This window comes from Mytilus trossulus, chromosome 9, assembly GCF_036588685.1.
Source record: "Mytilus trossulus isolate FHL-02 chromosome 9, PNRI_Mtr1.1.1.hap1, whole genome shotgun sequence".
Taxonomy (NCBI): Eukaryota; Metazoa; Mollusca; class Bivalvia; order Mytilida; family Mytilidae; genus Mytilus; species Mytilus trossulus.
Window position 1 is genome coordinate 63,515,527 of NC_086381.1, and position 23,343 is coordinate 63,538,869.

General features: G+C 31.9%; 2 protein-coding genes across 5 annotated transcripts in view; one reads left to right on the top strand and one right to left on the bottom strand.

The window, feature by feature from the left end:
* Positions 1 to 3,690: 3,690 nt before the first annotated feature.
* The window catches only part of LOC134683224 (U5 small nuclear ribonucleoprotein TSSC4-like), a 35,766-nt gene continuing 16,113 nt past the window's right edge, over positions 3,691 to 23,343 (bottom strand). The window contains exons 1-2 of one of the 4 annotated variants that reach the window (XM_063542389.1): positions 8,531 to 8,614; positions 3,691 to 5,049 (exon numbers count right to left, since the gene is read on the bottom strand). In XM_063542389.1, coding sequence (XP_063398459.1) covers positions 4,313 to 5,026 — 714 coding nt within the window. In that variant the 5' untranslated portion in view covers positions 5,027 to 5,049; positions 8,531 to 8,614 and the 3' untranslated portion in view covers positions 3,691 to 4,312. Of the gene's footprint in view, positions 5,050 to 8,341; positions 8,364 to 8,490; positions 8,615 to 23,343 lie in introns of those variants that run through there. The other 3 variants (XM_063542390.1, XM_063542391.1, XM_063542392.1) reach the window with 3 other exon arrangements.
* LOC134683223 (actin-like protein 6B) overlaps positions 8,730 to 23,343 on the top strand; it is a 37,468-nt gene continuing 22,854 nt past the window's right edge. Inside the window, exons 1-9 of the mRNA XM_063542388.1 lie at positions 8,730 to 8,860; positions 13,821 to 13,897; positions 15,110 to 15,281; positions 15,866 to 15,966; positions 16,996 to 17,093; positions 18,051 to 18,145; positions 19,082 to 19,188; positions 19,517 to 19,603; positions 21,768 to 21,829. Of these exons, the coding sequence (XP_063398458.1) occupies positions 8,836 to 8,860; positions 13,821 to 13,897; positions 15,110 to 15,281; positions 15,866 to 15,966; positions 16,996 to 17,093; positions 18,051 to 18,145; positions 19,082 to 19,188; positions 19,517 to 19,603; positions 21,768 to 21,829 (824 nt within the window). The 5' untranslated portion in view covers positions 8,730 to 8,835. The remainder of the gene's footprint in view (positions 8,861 to 13,820; positions 13,898 to 15,109; positions 15,282 to 15,865; positions 15,967 to 16,995; positions 17,094 to 18,050; positions 18,146 to 19,081; positions 19,189 to 19,516; positions 19,604 to 21,767; positions 21,830 to 23,343) is intronic.

Below are 23,343 nucleotides of genomic sequence, written 5' to 3' on the forward strand. Positions count from 1 at the left end.
AACTTTTTTGGAATTTTGGGTCCTCAATGCTCTTCAACTTTGTATTTGTTTGGCTTTTTAACTATTTTGATCTGAGCGTCACTGATGAGTCTTATGTAGACGAAACGCGCGTCTGGCGTATAAAATTATAATCCTGGTACTTTTGATAACTAATTGTACCGATTGAAAGCTTGATTTTACTTCTTTACATTGCTCTTAGTTGTATACTTGTTGTTATCATTTACGTATCAATAGCGGATGATGCATTTTATATATCAGGTCAGTGACCTAGACAAAATCTTATCACAGGGACTGCGTTAGAAGATTAAAATTTTGTTTATCAATGGTTTTTTTTCAAATATTTTTTTCGTATTTTCTGTCTATTCTTATATAAAATGGGGTACTAAAATTATCAGTACATCAGAAGGGTAATTTTCACCCACTCACACACATCTCTGGTACCCAGACCGGAGTTTAAACTAGAAAGGGTACTTTGGGGGCCTCGTTTGGTTAAAGTTGTCCCCTACTTTGACCTGGAGATCAATCTTCTGATATCTCTTTGGTTTGTATGTTTCCACCGAGTGGTCCGGTGTTTCTCTCCGAGTACTTCGGCTTCCTCCACCATAATAACAGACTTCCCGGTGTTCTAGCACTTCCTTCGTGTAGGGTGGGGAATGGGATTGGATTGTCCTTGTAAAAAATAATTGTCGTTTAAATACTAGTATACGTTAGTGACACATCTCAATTAATCCCGACAGGGAGTGTACATGGATGCCACTGTACCCTCGCAGCTTTCGAGGGGTTCTTCGGATATCGGAGACATTTACCAGTACATAGACAATAGACAATATAATTGTCTATTAATCAGTAAGCATCCACCATCCAATGGATTTGGTGTAAAGATGTATACCTAACAGTAAGAGAAAAATAAGACTTGTGCAATGCCAAGATACAGTTATCGACAGATAAAAGAGTCATTCATTGTATATATCCAGGATATATATAAAAAAAAACATATTAAGAATAGATAAAAACTAGCAAAACATATTAAGATTTGAAAACAATGAGCAAAAAATATTTAGGAATAAAGAATACTGAGAAAAAAGTAGAGTAAGGAGAAAAAAAACTTGAGAATAATGTGCAAAAACAATTGTCTTCTAATACTTTGCATAAAATGGGATTATGAATGGCAGTAATGCTGAGTGTGAATTCACATTACTGTAAGACGTGTCAAGGTGCTTATCTATGATGTTATATGATGTTATATTTGTTATTCTCATAGGACTTTATCTAACGCTTAGTCTGTTTCTGTGTGTGTTACATTTTAATGTTGTGTCGTTGTTCTCCTCTTATATTTAATGCGTTTCCCTCAGTTTTAGTTTGTTACCCCGATTTTGTTTTTTGCCCATGCATTTATGAGTTTTGAATAGCGGTATACTACTGTTGCCTTTTATTATGCTTATTGCTTTACCAATTCCAAAGGGGTTTGATTAAAAGTCTTAAATTATTGTGGTTATTGAATTCAAGGAATTTTGATATTCTTAATTTAAACAACATTTTTTTAATCTTTTTTTAATTTTGCGCAGTGTTTCAGTTGGTTCAAATCGGGTTCCAAAATGAAGTTTGTGTGACTTTAAAAGAAAATGAATTTGAGGGCTCTTTGATATGCGTAATATTATCTAAAATTTGTCGTTTGAACTGATTAACATTTCTCATGTCCATGCCTTCTTATAGATAACTATACAGTGTGAGTTTTTCTCATTGTTAAAGGCCTTAAATTGCCTAAAATTGCTAACATCCATTTCATTTGAACTCTGTTGAATAGTTGTATAATTGGCAATCATACCACATCTCCATATTTGTATATCAAAGTACATAATCTCAGTGGCGGATCCAGAATTTTTCATAAGTGGTGGCCCACTGACTGACCTAAGAGGCCCGCTCCAGTCACGTTTCAGTGATTACCTATATAAGCAACCAAATTTTTTCCCAAAAAGGGTTAAGGAGGATAGTGTGAAGCAAAATTTTACATTGCATTGTAGAAAACATTTGACAAAGGAAGATAACTCCAATTTTAAACATAACTTTAACAATTAAAAACCAATTGTTCAGAGAACAATTGAAGGTCTTTCCATGTCAAAGAAATTATGAAAAGAAGCAAGTTTCTAAGACTGATGCGATAAATAACTGGTTTTGATATGCTTTAAAGTGAACTAAAGGAGATAATATGCTACTTCCGGTTAAGGAAATGTTACTTTCGGTCTTATATGATAGCTTCTTTCAGACTGATTCCAAAAATATAGTTATATATACTTTTGCCTGTAAACCGGGATATAATTAACCACTTACGGTTTACAGAAAGTCATTTCTAGTCTTTCGTGATAAGTTTTTAAAATGTATAAAAATATATCAATTCTAAGTACTGTTATATGAACAAAGTGCAAAAATAGCTACTTCAGGTTTTCTCAAGGTCACTTCCGGTTGTCATTTTTCAAGGTCATATGTCACTCAAGCTTTTGTTAAAGGTCATAAGGCTTTATAATGCACCAAGTTAAAGTAATAATCAATTAACCTTATAAGAAGACATTTCAGGGACACTAACTCCTATAAGATGCCATTTGATTGTTTCAGACCAAAGGTAACATATCTTCATTACAATAAGGCAAACATTTTGCACTTGTTTTTTTAAAATATTTCTTTTTTAAAGTGTTAGAGAAAATGCAAAAACAAGGACAAGTCAAAATTTAGAACTTGACCTTGACCTTTGACCTTGACCAAATTTTCTTAGTTAGGACCTAGGGACCTCAAGTAAAAAGGTTCAAGGGGTATATGGTTTAAGGTTTATGGGTTAAAAAAATATACCGACAAATTTATTTTGTTAAGGTATTAAAGTTTGGTCAACCTAGGTTCTACTTTTCCATTATCATATCAGACACCAAACAGACAAGGCACAGATGCCTAAGGGAGCTACCATTTGATTTTTAGGGGGGGGGGGGGGGGGGGGCTAGGAAGAAATTTAAAAAATATAGGCAGGACAGGAGTTTTGAGTATAAAAAAAAGGCAGGATGAGACACTTGCAAAAAAAAGAAGTCAGGATGACAATTTATGTAAAAAAAGTCAGGATAAACTACAAAAAAAAAGCAGGACCAGATAGAGTGAAAAATAAAAAGGCAGGACAGAGATTACAACTAAAAAAAAATGCAGGACAACATTTTTCATCCTAGCCCCCCCATAAAAATCAAATGGTAGCTCCCTAATGTCAAAGTGAAGGTCACAGTGATGTGACTTTGGTATGTGACACACTCATTTTCCATTATTATCAACCTACAAAATCTGATCAATCTAAGTTCTACAGTACAACAATTTTAATCTGGACCTGAATCAGATGTTTTAGTATCAATGGTGGCACAGTCAACATGAAATTCACTGTGATCTGATTTTGATATCTTAAGCTTAGCACAGCCTTGAAATGATGCAGCCAAATACCAAGGTTGGTAAACCAAAGTTCTAATTTACAAATTGTTTAGCATAAAACATAATTAAGACAAGGTTTAACTATCAAAGGGGTCAAAGTCTAGGTCATATACTTCCACAAATATATGACACTGATAAAATACTAGCATAATTCATGAATTGCTAAAATATTCATTGTTTGGTCACTGGTTCATTAGCAAGCATACCACATCCTCTTATTAATTTATCATAACGAAATGTTTCAAAAGGTTATTTTATTTATATATACATTTTCCTGTCCAATTCCAATCATACAAAGAGTAATATACATTTTGTACTATGAATGTTGATTTACATAAGAACTTCAGGCAAGTGTAACATGAACTTAATTAAAATTGATTCTATATACTGGCTTCATTTCAAATTTATTTGATGTAATGGATACATGTATGGTAGTACATTGTATCTTTTGTTTTTTTCTATTTTATCATGTTTATATACTTTCTGCAAGACTTTTAAGTTAAAACGTACACTTATAAAAAAGTGCATTCAATTCAGAACATATATACCATCCCATCTCACTATTTTGAGCTCTAAAGATGACATACAGTAAAATTGGCTGGCTAAAAAATTTATGTGAATATTACTGAGACAATAAACAAACAGTCAAATGATCAAACTTTAAAAAAAAAAAAATGAAAAACTGCACCTGTGGATATGAAGGTTTTTTTCAGAGGATGATTGTACCACAGATTAGCATTCACTGACACTAAATCCATGCTTACTACAGTTCTTACTCTGACACTGTTGGTTTTTATTATTACTCATTAAAGACAGTATTTCTGCAGTAAAAACATTATTTTAAACATAATGACTGCTTTTAAGTGTCTCCATCATCATCATTTCTTTCTCTAGACCTTAAATTACGTTTGCCAAATTTCCGAGATTTAAAAACAGTTTCGGTTGGTTTTTTTTCTTGATCTTCATCATTGTCCTCCTTTAATTCAGTTTCATTTTCAGTCAGTTCTAATCGCTGTTTTATTTCAGAAGAACTTTGCTCATCCTTTTTTTCCTTATCAGATGTACATGTATTTTCATTTTTAGCACGCTTAGAAAATGTGAACTGTCCTTTTGAACAAGCCATTGATTGAATATCGGCTTTTGTCTCAGTTATCTCCCCTTCTCGTTGTTTCCTCCTTTCTTCAAGGAAAGCATAAGCTGCCTGTTTATTACTAGCATCATTCATCACGTCAACATCTTCTAGTGAATACTTCTTCCATTTTGCGGGTCCATCGTTAAAATCTGGCATTCGAGCCCGTTTAAAGGGTCGTCTCGAATATGAACCCCTTGTATGTCCCCTTTCAATGGGTCTTGGTTGCTTGAATGCAGGTTTTATTGTCTCTACTTCTTCCTTTGATGGTTCATCTTTTAAAAGATCTGATTCATCTGAACTGTCTTTTCTCGCTTTTTCATATGCTTTATGCTTATCTTCTAATGTTAGTAAGCAATCAAACACACCCTTAGCCTTAGTTTCAAATGAATCTGTTGAGGACTTTATCGTATAAGGATCTACTTCCTTTTGTGATCTTGACATGATGCTGGTTCAAAAATGTCAGTCTGGAAATAAAAGAAAATTTGAAATGATTAAGTCATGTCATACATTTTTTTATTTGTTCATGCAAAGGTTTTTATTTTGTAGATCATATCTGATCCAGGAATTTATGTTAGATCAAAGCAATCTAACCTGGGGATAATACAGTACTTCATGCTGTGTTGAAGACCTTTTGTTGGCCTTCGACTGTTATTCTGCTCTTTGGTCTGACAGGTTGCTGTCTCTGATGCATTCCCCATTTCCATTCTTAATTTTAACATACAATGTCCCAAGGTTTAACATGCATGCACATATATATACAATATAGACTGTTTAAATATAATATCTACAGTGTAATCAATATTTTTTTTCATTGTGCTTCAGTTTTGGCACGTTTAGTTATGTAGTTTAGTAATGCTTTGCATGTCTTTCAATATGCCTCTTCTATTTCTATGCATTTGAAATAATTTGTTACTTATATCATGTATGTACCTTGTCTGTATATGTTGTGTGCTTTAATGTTTATATGTATTATATGTTATTATATATTCAGTAAAAAAACTGTCAAAAGCTTACTGTTTGTATTGTTATATATACATGTACAATGTACATATACATTTGTATATTAACCAAATCAAAATAAAACTTTCTTATTCCTATATGCATATGGATACATGGTCTTCATATTAACATGTAGAACCTGATTTCAAAATTTATTGAAAATCAGTGGCAGATCCAGAAATTTTCATAAGGGGTCCCACTGACTGCTTAGATAGACAAATGACTTAGCCATATATCATCATGACAAAATTCATTTGTTCAATTGGTCAAATTAAAATAGTTTACAAAAGCAAACATGATAAGGTTTTTTATAATGTCACTTTATTTTAACACAGGCCTCTGCAATAACTTTTTTTCCAACTTGTCCTGTAGGACAAGTACATACCAAAATTTACTTGTCTGAATGAAATTGTTACTTGTCCAAAAAAATTCTATTAAAAAAACACTTTTTACATTTTAAGTTTGATTAAAGGTCAAAACGAATTTAAACAATATAACAGAATTTGATGTATTTCTTTTGAAATACTTTTCAAAAATATGGGTCAAGTACAACTGCGAAACTAGTCATGACACAGGAATTAGGTTCTAGTCTTCATCAATGCTAGTCTCACCAGACTCTAAACATGAGGCTCCATCTGATAGGCATGTACACTCATTGGATTTGTATTCTGTTTTGATAAAAGTTTATTCAAATGCAATCAATAAAAAGAAGCAGATAAGCCATCATAAGATCTGATTGCCAATGAGACAACTCTCTGCAAGAGACCAAATGACACAGAAATTAACAACTATAGGTCACCATATTGCAAGTATTGTTTTTTTTCTACTTATGATCAAATATGATTTTGTGAATTTTATGGTAAATAAAAAAAAATATTTTAGTGAAATACTATGGTATTTATTAAAAGGAACAGAATAAGGTAGCAAACTGAGGTCCTGATTTGTCTTGGTCCGAAATGTTTCCTGCCTTGTCAAACTGTCTATCAATCATGTCTACTAAATATATGTCTCCTACTGTGCCAAACTGTCTACTTGGAGCTGAATCTTTTGAGGTGACGAACTGTCCTGTAAAGTTACCTTATCTTCAAAGCGCATCATTGATTCGGATCAGTAAGACTGGTTTCCAAGAATAGTATACATTTTACCTGTTAAAAAGTACCCGACAAAGGACCAGTTAAAAGTTATCGATTGCAAGTAAAGACTAAAGACTAAAAACATATTGAGGGAAAAGGTTTTGCATTTGAATAAACAGAAAACAGAAACATGTCAAATTAATATTTGTTTTCTTGTTTTTTGTTTATAATAAATTACTTTGTTCATCAAAGTTGGATTGAATTTATTTTCTGCAGAATAATTGTACTTGTCCCGACGGACAAGCTTGATACAGCTTTTACTTGTCCGACCTTTTTTCCCTCTGGTACCGGAAAATCGGACAAGCGTTATTGTCTAGGCCTGTAACAATAAACAAGATAAATACAAACTTATTTATCTATTTATCATGTTTATACCATTATCCCTCTTACTGCCAGAGGGACACATGTGTCCACACTGACTGTGCTGGAGGAACACATATGTCCATGTTTTTATATATGAAAGCTTCTCCTCATTACTCTATCTTTTTAATTAAAAGACCAAAGATTTATAATCAGTGTTATATTTTTCTTGAATGGGTCACAAATATAAGGGTCATCATGCATGGCCATGTATCGAATGACGTCATTGGTGGACATCTAATGTCACAGACATTGATTTGTCGTATTTTTGGGCAAAGGAAATACAACCTTGAAAAACAACTGGCAGCAAGAGGGTTAAACTAATTAAGGTGGTACCTAACACTACAGGGAGATAACTCTGTAAAGTCAGCTTAACGTTTTAATTACATTGTGTTGTAAGGGGAATGAATATTAAGCTTCTCAATGATCAAAATTGGTGTTTGTCAAACTGCTATAAAACCAGTGTAATTTTCTGACAAAACGGTTGGTTCAAAATTTTTGAATTTTTCATAGTTTTGTTATTGGGTTAAAGTAAATACTATAACAAAATTTTATGAAAATTAAACGAGCCAAATTGATTTTAGTGAAAGTGTTGGGTACCACCTTAAAGCATGAATAAAAACTTATTCAACACAAAACCTTTATAAACAGGTGCGACCATGATTTTAGGCGAATGGACTGGGACAGCATGTACCATACTTTTTATCTTTGATTGTAATAGCCATTTACCAGCACTTTGGACTACAAATGTATGTAACACACAAGTATTGTATCAAGTATCAAAGAAAAAAATGTTCTGGGTTTGAGTTAGCTGCGGAACCGTAGCTCTTAGGTCCTTATGTTATTTTTTGACTATTTGCGCACCTATGCGGAACCGTAGCTCTTAGGTCCTTATGTTATTTTTTGACTATTTGCGGATCTATGGTCCGCAAATAGTCACAAAAATAACATAAGGACCTAAGAGCTACGGTTCCACAGCTAGGTTTGAGTCCCAAAGGAAATTGGAGACTTTCTCTACGGTTACACTTCTATCACAAGTCCAAATATTTATGACGTATTGCATTCAGCAAGGCTATTTTTTTCTATCTGGGACCCCTCCCAAGGGCTGTAAGACATCATAATTATTTGGACTGCGGTTACACTATAGTTAGTCCAAATAATTATGATATCTGGCACGCTATTTTCATTTTTTCTGGGACGCCTTCTAGAATTCATAATTATTTGGACTAGCACTATGCTGTAGATCTATAGTCTGAACTTTTACCTGTACTTGTCTGTAAGTGTAGCAGTCTACATCATCTGATCATGTAGCTTTTTATATATTTTTTTAAATTATTACCATTGCTATCACATTCAAACCTTAAATTTATTCACAATTGTTTGCCTTAAATTAAGCAAATAAAGGAAATTTACATGAAGATGCTGTTAGTTTTGTAACATGGGAAAAACAAACCTTTCAAACTATTTTTTTGTTTTTCTTAGTTTTTAGAATTATCTCCCTTTACTGGTTACGACTTTGTATGCCATGAATGATTAAAGATTTCAAAAATTAAAATTCAGGACTGTTTTGTTATAATTATCAAATATTTTCAATATTCTTATGTCTTGCTTAATTTTAATTGTGTTAATATTGAAATTTAAACCACGCTAATATGAATGATAACCAGAAATCGTCAAGCACCGGAAGTTTACAAAATAGATGCCGGCTTGTTTTCTTTGTTTTGGTTTACCTCTTAAACATTCGTGAAATCTGCAAAAATGAGTGGTGGAGTGTATGGTGGAGGTATACAATGTCCTTTCTAAACATTTTTTAATTTGGGAAAACTTGTGACATCATGTAAATTCTTCAACCAGCAAACCATAATTTTCTATAAAAAAAAACCTGAAGCCTCTGGCTCTGCTACATGTATATTTAAATACTTTTTTCTTTGACATGTCCAAGCTGAATCTTAGTTAATTCATCTATGTTGCTACCCATTTGCATCAATTTGTTAATATGAGGCAAGCATGGCCTGTTTTCTGAATCTGGGTCTGTTCGCCCTGATTCACGTTTGCTGGGTTGAAGAAATATTATTATTAGCGAACTTAAGGTATATTTGTAGTGAATTTTTTATAGTACCTGTTCGCCGAAGGTCCATTCACCCTGATTTTTATTTTTTTTCTAACTGTTGTCTAGTCGTAATATGAGGCAGGCATAACCTGTGAATGGGGACGAAGTCTGTATGTATTATTTTTTTAATTCAATCATGTTGATAAAAGAAACCGAAATATCGTACGTAACATTCCCGATTTTGGTTCTGTTGTTAGGGAATTAGCTGTGACGTTCTTTAAGTTATGACGTCATGTTCGATGTAAACAAAAGAAACGCTTTCATCAGGTAACGTTTTTTTCATAATAAACAATTATTAAAATTGAATTTGTATTGAGATCCAATCTTATATTTTACTAGACCATTGTAGACTGATAAATATAAAAAAAAAATCAAAGTCTCATGCAAACAAGACAGATATCTACGCAAATGTGGAGAAAACCGGAACAGGAAGTAGATCTGAAAAAAAAAGTTAATGATTTTGAGTTCATTAGTAGAATGAAAAAATCGGGAAATTTTCCCGATTTTTTTTTTTTTATTGATTTTTCTACCGTAATTGGGGACTTTGTCTCCATATAACTTTGAATTTTATTTGAACAAAGTATGTTAAAGTTTGTTGAAAAATTGACAAAATATTTTTATTGCCGCAATCAATTTTTTTATTTTCCCTTTGATTTGGAGAGTAGAATACTGGAATACAAGGATGTATTTCTCTTTAATGGTATTTGTTTACAAAATAATTGTTTTCAGTCAATCACAAATGTATGCAGTATAACTGAGACTAGTCTCCAAGTATAATAATAAATGGACTTGTACAATGTAGATCTGCTTCATGATTTACAGTCAGTGATCGGGAAGGACATGCGCCTATAGCGCATATTGACAAGAAATGGTGCATACAGTGACAAATGTAAGCGCCCACTTGGCTACACTTTGTTTCGAAATGTTTAAATTCCAATCGTGTTCCATGCCGCCATGTGTGTGTACACAACTGTGTAATATTCTCCAATAATAGGAGCACCTATATATTTTTGGGACGTCTCAGGTGTTTTCCTATGATATTAGAACCATGCGATTTCACGTCCCAGGTGTTTTCTTATTGTGATAATAGAAACATGCGGTCTAACTAATAACCCGAAAAATGTAATTAACCATCATTCATGAAATATATTTTTTTTATAAACAACTTTAAATTTGTGAAATTTGGCTAGTACAGACGAGATTTAACCCTTATAATAATCTCATTTAGTTTAGCTTGCTATTATTTCGATTGAAGAACCCCAAAGACTTTTTTAGGAATATAGTTTTTGTCTCCATAAAAGTCGCTTAACTGTCCTTGTCATTTTTTAGTCTTTGGCTCATTTTGACATTTTGTAAGCATGACTTCTTCAGCGATTTGTTGTTTTGTTCTATGAATTAATGGTACTCTATACTGTTATTCTTGTCACCATGATGAAGTTATACTAGTAATAATACAAAAAGTGCTGAGGAACTGCCTGAAATGTCCTCTGATACGGAACGTCTGGAATAAGTATGGTTTTGACGAAAACCCAAATTTGATGTAAAAAAACCAACATGAACATGAACAAGCTTTAAGGCAACAGTACCAGTTTAAACATTGTAAATAAAGGTCAACTTAAATATTATTGGAGTTGAAAGATATTATTGTATATTCATTGAAATTGAAATTACAAAATCACAGGAACAATATCTATGATTTTATTTATGTAAAAGTAAGTACCTCTTTGCCAAAATATACTGATACTTTTATTTTTCACAGAAGTCAATTTGCAATGGCCCACTCATTTGACAACATGGCCCATTATTTTTTAAAATGGCCCATTGAATTTATTTTTGAGGGGCCCTGGGCCCATAGTGAAAAAAACCTTCCAGGTCACTGTACAGTTAATACAATGACATCATTGTTTTGTTAATTTTAAGCTGAATATTTAATCAAAACAAAACATTGGTTTTTGTCGAGCCTTTGACTTTAGTCGAAAAAGTGAGACTAAGCAATCCTACATTCCGTCAGTGGCAGCGTCCACAAATATTCACTCTGTGGTTAAAGTTTTTGAAATTATAATAACTTTCTTAAACCATATTGGATTTCTACCGAACTTGGACAGAAGCTTGTTTATGATCATACGATAGTCATGATAGTATCCAGAAGTGAATTTTGTGAAAATAAAATTCCATTTTTTCCGTATTTTACTTATAAATGGACTTAGTTTTTCTGCGGGAAAACATGACATTCACTCTGTGGTTAAAGTTTTTTATAATTTTAATTGCTTTCTTAAACTATCCTGGATTTCTACCAAACTTGGACAGAAGCTTGTTAATGATCATAAGATAGTATCCAGAACATGCAGAAGTTTATTTTGTAAAAATAAAATTCCATTTTTTCCATATTTTACTTATACACATGTTATAAAGGGACTTAGTTGTTATGCAGCAAAACATTACATTCACTCTGTAGTTAAAGTTTTTAAACTTTTAATTACTTTATTAAGCTATCCTTGTTTAACTTGTACCAAACTTGGACAGAATCTTGTTCATGTTGTTTATGATCATAATATAGTATCCAGAAGTAAATCCATTTTTTCCTTATTTTACTTTAAATGGACTTAGATTCTCTGCCAGGAAACAACACATTCACTCTGTGGTTAAATTTTTAAAAATGTTGATAACTTTCTTATACCTTTTTTAAGAAGCTTGTTATATGATCAAAAGCTAGTATCTAGAAGTAAATTTTGTTTATATTTTGTACCTGTGTATCTGTATTTGACTTATAAATGGACTAAGTTCATGAAGTTTTTCTTCCAGTTAATATTACATCCAGTCTGCTGTTAAAGTTTTTAAAACATTTATCAGATTCATAAACTATCCTGGATTTTTACCAAAATTGGACAGAAGCTTCTTACAATCAAAAGATAGTATCAAGCAGAATATTTTTATTGATTTTTCCCCTCATTTTTGTTGAGCCTGGAATTTACAGCAAAAATAGGCGAAACACTGGGTTCCGAGGAACCCTTACAAATCTTTATTATTAATCAAATATCACAATAATCAATTGATTAGAATTATTTTTTCATTTTGAACAATTAATACTCCTAAACCATGTAAACAAGCCATACACTTTTAAATAAATCCATGTTTCCATAAATTTCAAGAATATATACATGTATACCATAGAAATATCTGAATAAGTTTATTCAACTTCAAAACCCTAAATATTTATATTTTTTTAGTAGGTGAACAGACTCTATATGTGAACGAACTCAGGATGAACTGACCAAGGGCGAACATGCTATTAGGGCGAAGGGACCCGATAAACTAGTCGGCTTGGAATAAGTTAAAACAATAGTAAACTCAAAATTTTAAAACATGACAATCATGACAATGAATCATAAGTTCTCTTGTTATTATACTGCATAAATTGACTGACAAGAATAAATAAAATTGTTAAAAATATCAATAAATAAATACATTACATGTACTATGCAAATCAAAGGAAAGTATTTGGTTGTACAAATGTAGCTATACAAATTGAATTTGTTTCCACAAACTGTAATATTCTCTGCTCAAATAAGGAAAGTGTTTATGCACTAGACATGCTAGACAACAATAAAAATAAATAAATCAGGGTGAATGGACCCTGGGCAAAGAGGTGCTGGGGCGAACATGAATCAGGTCAAACAGAGCAGGATTGGCCTGCTACAAGGGATGGAGTAATCAAACCTCTGAGAAACATTGCAATAGTCTATATCCTTAAAACAGCAGATTTATACAGTATTTATAAACATCTGTAACCAGAGAACATGATTTATATATCAAAGTGACCTTGACCCAAAAATTGGACCTCAGTGTTATAAAACAGTGCCTTAATCTACAAAATTATAGAAGTTACTTCTCTAGCTCAACCCTTTACGGCTGGTTAAGTATCTTCTGCATGTTGAAAAGAAAGCAATTCTGTCACACTTCTTGTAGCATTATTAAAAATAAATCATTTGTCAAAATATCCGTATCATGATACGTCAGAGGTCTCAAATAATTATTGTTACCATTATTTTTTTTTGGGGGGGGGGGGGAATTAAGGTGAGGCCACAAAAATAAAATGTTTGTTTGCCCTAATGAAATCCTACCACCAAAAAATCTGCCTACTCAAAATCTTGTATTGCCTAGCTTCACACCCTTGATTAGATTTTTTTTTATTAGATATGCCATGTATGCATGACCAAAAAAAACAAAACATCCAAACTCTTGTTTCTCTTTTTCAAAATAAAGAAACGAAATTGCCTACCTACCTTCCCACTGTCTCTTCCTTTTGGTAGGGTTAGGGCAAACCAAATTATTTTTAAGTGTGGCCTGATTCTTAAAAATCATTGGATTTTATTATCGTTTAAAAGAAAGAACTTATTTCATCATCATGCACCATTAAAATTACAGTCATGACAGTAAACATTATTTAGCAAAAATTTTTACCATTATTCTTCATGAAAGTTCTTCTCCCATTATATAATTACTGGTTACTGAGATTTGATTATAAATACAATTGCAAGCTTAAGTCAAGCAAAAATTCTCTGTATATCTGTTGTTTATATATATTAGTATGCTGATTGCTGGATAAATGAAGTTATGTTTTTGTTTATTTCAGATGAGGTTGGAGCAGTAGTATTTGACATAGGATCCTATTCTATTAGAGCTGGATATGCCGGAGAAGACTCCCCAAAAGTAAGATCAACTATGCAAAAAAGCAAGTTTTGTCTATTTGGTCGGGTTGTTGTCTCTTTGACACATTCCCCATTTCCATTCTCAATTTTATTTGTCTTTCATCATACAAAATGAGCTCATATACATGTACCCACATTTATGTACATGTGCATGTCACTACACATGGGTTGTTGAAAGAACTGACTGCATTAGTGGTACTGTGGAAGCATGATACTCAAGTGTTGGTGTTCAAGATAACAAACCCAGGCTGTATTAAAGCTACACAACAGCTGGGTGGATTTTGCTTTTCTCACCGGCCCACCGTGGACAGCCCACCCATGCCCACTCCAGCTATAATCTCTTTTTTTTGTAAAAATATTGATTGCAAATGCTTATCTGCTTTTTTCAATTGATTGTACATGTACTTGCAATTCTTTTGATTAAACAATAGAAATTGGATGCCCACTCCTATGGGTGGGCAGAGTGGACAAGCTGAAAATATGGACCACCCAGTGCCCACTCTCACTGTGGACGGCTGGACGAAGCAAAATCCACCTAAGCTGTAGTGTAAGACTTAAAAATTAATACTTGTTGCTTCTCTGCTAAACATGTACATATTAAGCAGCACAGTAAAAGCAATGACAAAAATAGGAAAAAATAATGTGGTCTGGTAGGGAGACATGTCTTTTCATGGACTGTTACCTTAAAGCTTTTTGAACTAGTACTTTAAAAATTGAGCTAAGAAAACAGGCTTAGTACAAAGCAGTGGTCCATCTTAAAATTCATAGGCCTTAGGTTTATTCTTAAGTAGATCCCTGACTTCAATTATTGGTGGATATTGTTGAAGTTGAATTGATACTTCATTCATGATGTTTCATAGATGTGTACACAATATCATGATTTTGTTTGTGATTGAATATTAGAATAAGTATATGGCACTACAGTACAAGTTATACTAGATAAGCTGAAAATAAATAGCTAATTCATTTAGATTATGTGTCTTATATCTCTTTGGAAAAAAAAGATATAGTTTAAGTTTTAAGGTTTTACAACTGACATACAGCATGTATCAATGCATACAAACTCATAACTTTCAAAATTTTCAAAAAAATTACTGTTTGTTATAAAGTCCTGTCGGATACAAATGTAACTTTTTGCTAATACTACATGTATTGAAATTAAATACCTAACACGTAAACAAGAATTTTGATTGGACAGAATCTTTCATTTTAGGCTGAAATTCCCACACACATGTCAGTTGTTGATGACCCAGATGTTGCCATGGAAACTGATGATTCAGAAAAGAGTATTAAAGGTCCCAGCAAAAAATATCACATTGACACAGGGGCAATCAAAGTACCAAGAAAAGGAGCAGAAATATCCACATTTATTAAAGATGGCATGAGTAAGTGATAGAGAAGCCAGAATAGTTTATTTTGTCAGCCATTTTGTTTTCCAGTTGACAATTTTACTAATATTCAAAGAATTTGAAATATCATTTTCTTGTTGTTCCTGTATATCCTAAGTGTCTTTATATTATTCGAACGAAGCATGAAAGATTGTGTTTTCTATTAAAATAAACTATTTTAACCACTTATAGATACTTTGTATTATTTTATTTTTTTTACTTAGGGACGACATCAAAAGTTCAATGTAGGATAAAAAACTTAATTCACATAGTTTTTTCACTGAAAAAATTGATTTCTACTGTTAGAAGAACAACACTCAGTCTGGTAAATTGTACACACATTGATGCATTAATGTGCTATTCATTCGATTGTTGAATATTTTTCTGTAATTGAATTCGTAAGATGTAAATACTGTATACATGGTTTTTGCTCTGTTGAAACCTTTTGGTATGGTGTGGTAGTGATCTAACAATCATACCATCATACCACATCTCATTATTTATAAAATCAAGACAAAAATTATCGCATGGTATGTCTGCCTAATGTTTTTCTGATAGTATATTCCATTTTGTTATTACAGTTGATAATTGGGACATGTATGAAGAATTGATGGATCATATCTACAACAAATCTATAAAATCTGAGTCAAATCTACATCCTGTTATGATGTCAGAACCAGCCGTATGTATATTTCGTTCCAGAAAACAATATGTCCACCTAGGGAAGGCACTTTTTTTTAACCCCCATCAACATGAAAATGAATTGGAAAAATACTCCCTTTGCATTTTGGTATTTCAAATACAACCAGCCATATAAATTTTAAAAAAATTGCCTTCCCTATGGGGACATAGTTTTTTACTGGAAAAACCCTTATTACTTGTTATTGTTGATGCATTTATTTTCATGGGTACCAATTTTCTTGGGTTGAGGAAATCTTACACTTTTAAGCATATTTAATTTTCAAAGTTGGCACAGAAAATGTGGTATGATGGCAAATGAAACAGCTACCCACAAGAGACGTAATGACACAGAAAGTACCAAATATAGGTCACTGTATGGCCTTCAACATGGAGCAAAGCCCATACTGCATAGTCAGCTATAAAAGGTCCTAAAATGACAATTGTAAAACTATTCGAAAGAAAAACTAAAGGCCTAATTTATGTACAAAATAATACAAATCTATAGCAAATTTGTTAATTGTTGAACATTTCACTTGATCCCACCAAATCAACAACAACAAAAATAGGTATCCCAACGAATAATAATGAATCTGCAGTGTTTTGTTGCATGGTCTAATGGTAGCAATTTTGCCTAAAGTTTGTGATTCTGTAGGTTCATCTCTGGCCAAATAATTGAAAAAAATATCTTGTTGTCATGAAACATGGCAGCAATTAGATCAATATTTTTGGTACCCATTAATGAGACTACAACCAACACCTTAAAAGGGGGTCTCATCGGGGGGTGCCGATCCTGGATCCCGCTTACTGTTTTATCACATTCCTGTTTCCTGCTTACACTATGAACGTAAGCAATTCTCATTTTTTTGTCATTTCCTGGATCCCACTAGACCTCATTTCCCCACTTAAAAACACCATACAAAAAATTATAGAAATTTTTCATTGTCTTGTGATATATTTTAAAGCTGAAATTTCCCATCACCATTTGCTAAAAAATAATTGAGAAACTAAAACTTGTTTTAATTTTTTTCAGTGGAATGTCAAAGGAAAGAGAGAAAAATTAGCAGAAATCATGTTTGAGAAATACAATGTACCAGCTTTCTTCCTCTGTAAAAATGCCGTACTCACAGCGTATCCTTTGCAGAAAATTATGTAAAAATTGTTATTCAGTTGTAGATTTGTAGTATTGACAGTTAAAGTATATAATTTGAAACAGTTAAACATTCATTTCTTTCTATTCTAAAGATGAAAAATCCTGAGAGTTGTTTAAGGTAACAAACTTATTTATGCAGTATGCTGTGGACAATCAGATTAAGTGCTTGCTATATTGGAGTGAACAACATATATAAAAAAAGAAGATGTGGTATGATTGCCAATGAGACAACTGTCCACCAGAACCCAAAATGACACACATATCTCTGTTTTACTTTTTCTTGTCACAAGTTGTGTTGTAAATTTCAGTAAAGTTGTCAATACCTGATATGAAATTGAAACTTGTGGAACTTTTTTTATCCTTGAAAAAGCAATGGGTGTATCTTGCACTCATAGTTTAGCTCTTTATTGAGTTTGAGCTTTCCTGATCTAGAAAAATTCATAAAAGAGCTGTAAATAAAGGCAACAGTAGTATACCACTGAAAATTCATAAATAGATTGAGAAAAAAAAATCTGTGTAACAAACCAAAACTGAGGGAAACACATCAAATATAAGAGGAGAACTACGACACAACAGAAACACAACATTAAAATGTAACACACACAGAAACAAACTATAATATATCAATCTCAACTGGTTCCTGGGTGGCCGAGTGTTCTAAGTAGTTACTACTGTAATCACTAGCAAGTCAACTGATGTTGTGAGTTGTGAACCCTGCTGTGTGGGTGCACTCTTCTCCAATCTTAATTGACTTTAATTGACTAGGATTGTCAGTTTTCTTATCAAAGGTTGGTGGTTTTCTCCAGCACTCAGGCTTCCTCCAGAAAAAAAAAACTGGCAGCCTCGAAATAGCCCAAAAACGGTGCTTAAAAGTGACGTTAAAACTCAAAATCAAAGATCAAATTCAAAATCTTCAATTCTTAACTCCGTATAAGATTTGCCAATGGAAGGTCTACTGGACTAGTATTAGACAGCGGTGCCACACACACATCGGCTGTACCTGTATATGATGGCTATGTTATCCAACAAGGTTGGTTTTCATCAGTGTTTGATAAAAGTTAGAAAACTGGATTCATATATTTTTGAGATATAAATTTTCATTGGTAATGATGATAAACAATTTAAATGTTTAAAGAAGTACAAATGAAGAACCAATTTTTTAAATGCTTAAAATGTTCCTTTGCTTTTTGTGTTTTTTCTGTTGTTGTGCATGTAGTGATTTTGTGTCAGGGATTGATACCACAAATCCTTTGTTTTCTATTATATACAATTTTGGCTTAACTGTAAAATGTTTTAAAAAGACGAGAAGAAACTGAGAATAAAATTTTAAATTCAAAAACTATAGATGAAACTGGTTAAAAAGTTTGAAGGCAAATTATAATCGACAAACAAAAGAAGATAGAAAACAACAATAGAAAGATACCAATAATATGAGATGGATGTCACCGCATAAAATGACCAAAATACATCTAGAGAATAATATTCAGTCTTCAACAATAGAGATTTGTCTATTAATTTTGTGAATAAATATTACAGAAATAACTAAAGATCTGCCATTAACACATCCTGCCTTAGCTGAGAGAATAATCCAAAAGTATCTGAATACATTTTACTAATTCTTCAACAAAACATGAAAACTCTTTAAAAGATGGTATAAATCTATAGATAAAAAAAAGCGCAAATATAAAGGGCTGTTCCATTGAAACATACATGTACATGGTACTGAGGAAAGTACTTGTCTTTAAAAATTGGGTAACCATCTTAAGAGGCAATTTTTAAAAAAATCACTTATATTTGGAATATACATAACCATTGATGACACCCATACTAATTGAGATTTGGAAGTGCCTTCCCAGAGTCCAATGTAATTTTTTTTTGAAAAGCCCAAGTTATACTGTATTAGAAAGTACTTGTTTGAAAGCTGTTACATTTATTTTTGATTACGGTATTTATTTGTACATTACAGCTATTGTAAAGTCACCTTTAGCTGGAGATTTCATCTCCATGGAAATTAAAAAGTTAATGGAAGAATTAGAAGTAGATGTTGTCCCCCCTTATCAGATCAAAACAAAGGTAAGTAATGGTTTAAATTGTATTTTGCAAGAATGAAAATTGTTTACCCGTTTACAAATTTAGCATTTTATTTTTGAAATTTTGTCTATTAAAAGATACAGATAATTTTAAATAACAAAATTTAACAGCAAGGTATGACCTACTAAGTCATCCGTTGATTCCTTATTGAAACTATATGTTCCTTCTTACCTTTTTTAATTTGTGCAAACATTATAGAAGATCGAGAGAAAGTGTTAACAGTAAAATTGTCAATATAAAATAGATTTTTAGTCAGGATTATATTATAGTCTAATTAATATAGTGTCTTTTTCGTTTTTCATGTTTTTAGGAACCAGTTGGTTTTATGGAGGAAGCAAAGTGGAAGAAGAAAGATCTACCAGAAGTTACTAAATCTTATCACAATTATATGGTCAAGGTAAATTAGTAACATTCAATTATGCGACAGATAAGCAATGTATTTTCAGGAGGTAAAGGGTGTAGTTTTGGTTTTGGGCAATTTTGGGGTAGGAGGGTGGTTGAAAAAGAGGCGTTCATCTTTTTCAAAGGTGTGAAAAAATGTATTCTACAATCAACAGATTATTTTGGTATTGTATAAGAAACTTACCAATTTTCAAATATATTTTATAATTTAAATTAAGCCAACTTTTCATAATTTAAAGAATGAGAAATAACTCTAGCGATTTTGTTTTATTTTTGATGAATGTTTGATAAATCTTGTCATAGTTTTAAATATTGGTTGTCATTGTTTTTAAGAATGGAAGATAACTACTTGTCACAATTTTTTAAGAATAGGAGATACATGTAACTCTTGTCATATTTTTTGAGGAATGGGAGATAACTCTTTGTCATATTATTTAAGAATAGGAGATATGTACGTGGTGGCCTATCTCTATTATTCATTGTATCTGTGGATTTGATGCAGTTGGGATTTGGGAAGTTCGAACGGGGATGGCTACAGAGGGCTACATAAACCTTAAGCTACATGTATAGAAAAAAAACAGATGATATAGATCTAGATTATGTGTGATTGTATGTGTTTTTTTTCCCTTTATTATAAATGTACTATGCAAGTATTTATCTGTAAGTGCTATGCCTAAGGTATGAGTGTGTGAAAGGTATGGAAAGAAATTTGTTTGTAAAATGTATCATTTGACACTGAACAAGCATGACTGTATGTGCAGAAGTTTGTTTGTACAGTAATTATTTCTATAATGTATGAATGATAATGTGGGTAAATCAGATATATTAGTATACGTAGGTGTGTGTGTGTGTGTCTTTGTCGATATATAGTCGACACTTGTACACTACATTTGTGTGTATTGTTTACAAACTCAGGCAGGTAAAGGTCACAACACGGTACTTATCTGGGTCAAATCAATAACAGACTTAATAAAGATTGAAAGTGCAACTGTGAAAAATATATTTACACTCCAACTTACCTTTATGCAATATTATTCCAAGCTTTTAAAACCACATAGAAATTAATAATCTAAATTCTTGAAACACTTCAAAAAATATTGTCCAAACACGAGGAACAGAAAAGTCGTGGGAGGTCACTTGACCACAATTTGTTTTTGATTAGATAATAAAAGAACCCTAAAAGTCATTTCGGATGAATGATCAAATTCCGTAAAACAATTATTGTGTAGATATTTTTTATGAATATATCTGAAAATACTTTTTGTGATGTAGCAAAGACTATTTGTAACAACTATAATAATAGTTTAATGTGTGAATTAAACCAATGTAATTAAAAAAAAAAAAAGAATAGGAGATAACTCTAAGAGAAGAGAACACTTTAGATAACCTTTGTTTAAATAAATATTAATAGTGAAGCAATGTTTTTTTTCTTATCTTTCTCTCTATAAAATTGCTTTCTGAAAACTGTTAATATTTTTAAAAAAATAATAATTTTAGATGCTAGTTTTAGTACCTGTGAAAGCTACATGAAAAAAAAAAGAAGTATTTTTAAATTCATTTTTGGATTCATGTTATGTGTCCTAAAATGTAATTGTGGGTAAACATTTCCACTCTCAATTTTTTGGAACACAAATGTAAGTGTTCCATCAAAATACACATTTCATAAAGGTTTGTATGGAGAATTTGCTAAAGCCCAAAAATTTATGTGTATATTTGACACATTTGTTACCCTCAATTCACGAAAATTGTTCAATGTAAATTAAGGAATACAGTTTATTATCAGTAGTATCAATATATAACATTATCAATTGATAGAAATCAGCCTTATGCAAGTTAACGTGTATATGCAGATGTACAATACTCTTGATTTATTTTGGACGTTCATTCACCAAATACAATGGAATAAAAGATGAAGTTTTGTCTGTTTTGTAGAATTCGATTAACAATTCAACTTGCAAACAGTGAGTCTCTATATAGGTTAACAGATGCATTGCTGTTGATTTGCATAAGGTCAATTTCTTTCCGATATAGTTCATATCATAAAAGAAGACACAAATTACGCTGTTACTAACAAAACTAGGAGAATTTGTTCAGGATGTCAAAAATATTAATTAAGAGTGTTTTATAGCAGGTATGATTATTATCATTTATTGTTGCAGGATGTGTATCAAGATTTTGCAGCCTCTGTTGTTCAAGTTATGGATACACCTTATGAACAAAGGTATGATAAAATATATTTTTACAGTTATATGAGACTGTTTCTAAGGTAGAGGTGGAAATGTAGAATTTTTGAAATTAATGTTCAAAATAAACATTTCCCCCTGTTTTTCGAAGTTAAATGATATGATGTGAGAAATAAGGCTGTGTAACAACACAGGTGCAGTTGATACTTGTCTTGGCTCCCTAAATGTTAGGGGGTCATGATTTTTTTGGTAAAATCATTAGAAAAACAATTTAACTATGAAGGTCCACCAAAGACAGGAACTATTTATTACAGTTCACGAAAATCCGACACATTCAAGTTATATATTTCTCTTTTAAAAAGGCTTGTTATTTTGAAACAGAGTAGCTCATTTTGAGGCTTTATGTTTTTCCTGAAATTGCAATTATTAATCTAACACATTTTTTCTTAATATTATGTCTAAAATTTCTGAATTTCCCTTAATAATATTTCTTACAAATACAGGTAATCACTTGATAAAAACAAAGGTTCAAAAATCAACAATACATTCAGTGGTCAACGTTTGGTCTGAAAAGTGACTTCGTTGAAAATTTGATAATTTCATTGGATACAAACTTTGTGCATTTCATTAGTAGAGGTGAAACATTAATTTAGTTACAAATTTTCTATAGACTTGAACGCAGAAATAAAAACAAGATAAATACAATATTTCCTGCTAAAGTAAAAAATTGGTACCTTGAAAATAAATAAATCCACTGTTTCAAAATATTTGCTATCAACACTGAAACCCCTGAAGTAAGAAAAAAATGTATACTGTCGATATATATTCTCCTGGGTACCAATTGGATGAAGGAAAACTCACATGCATGTTCATTGATATTTAATTTTGTGGTTTTTCCAAAGTCTGTACACAAGCCTATTGAAAATTTGCCATTCGTTAAACATTTAATTTTGTAGTTCTTCTAGTAGATCTGTAATCAAGACACCAATCATAATTGGTATCCAATGAATAATAATGAATTCACAGTAACAAAAGACAACCACTGATAAGATTCCAGGGATTTAAATTAATAGGGGTCCAAGCCCCCCAAGATCTAGGACCTGTATTTTTCTTGGAGAGGATTTTTTAGCCCCCTACCAACAAAGTTAAAGGGGACTTTAGATTTGCATTCTGTCTGTCTGTCTGGCCATCAGTCAGTGAGGCAAATCAGTTTTCCACACTTTATTTCCTTCATTCTTGAACATATTGATTTGATATTTGGTGTAGTGTTTCATCATGACAAGTTGCAGATCAAGTTCAAATTTTGTGTAGAGTTATGGTCCTTAGACTCAGAAAATTCAATCAAATGATCAGTTTTTTGCAGTGTTTGCATCAAGCTTGAAGATATTAACTTGATATATTTACACTATTACAAGTTCTAGATCAAGTTAGCATTTAATCTAATACAATGAATTTTAAACTGGTATTGGACTATTGCCATACAATATTGACAAAATGCTTCTAATTTTAAAATTAAAAAAGCCAATGACCCACTATTCTTTTCACTGAAACT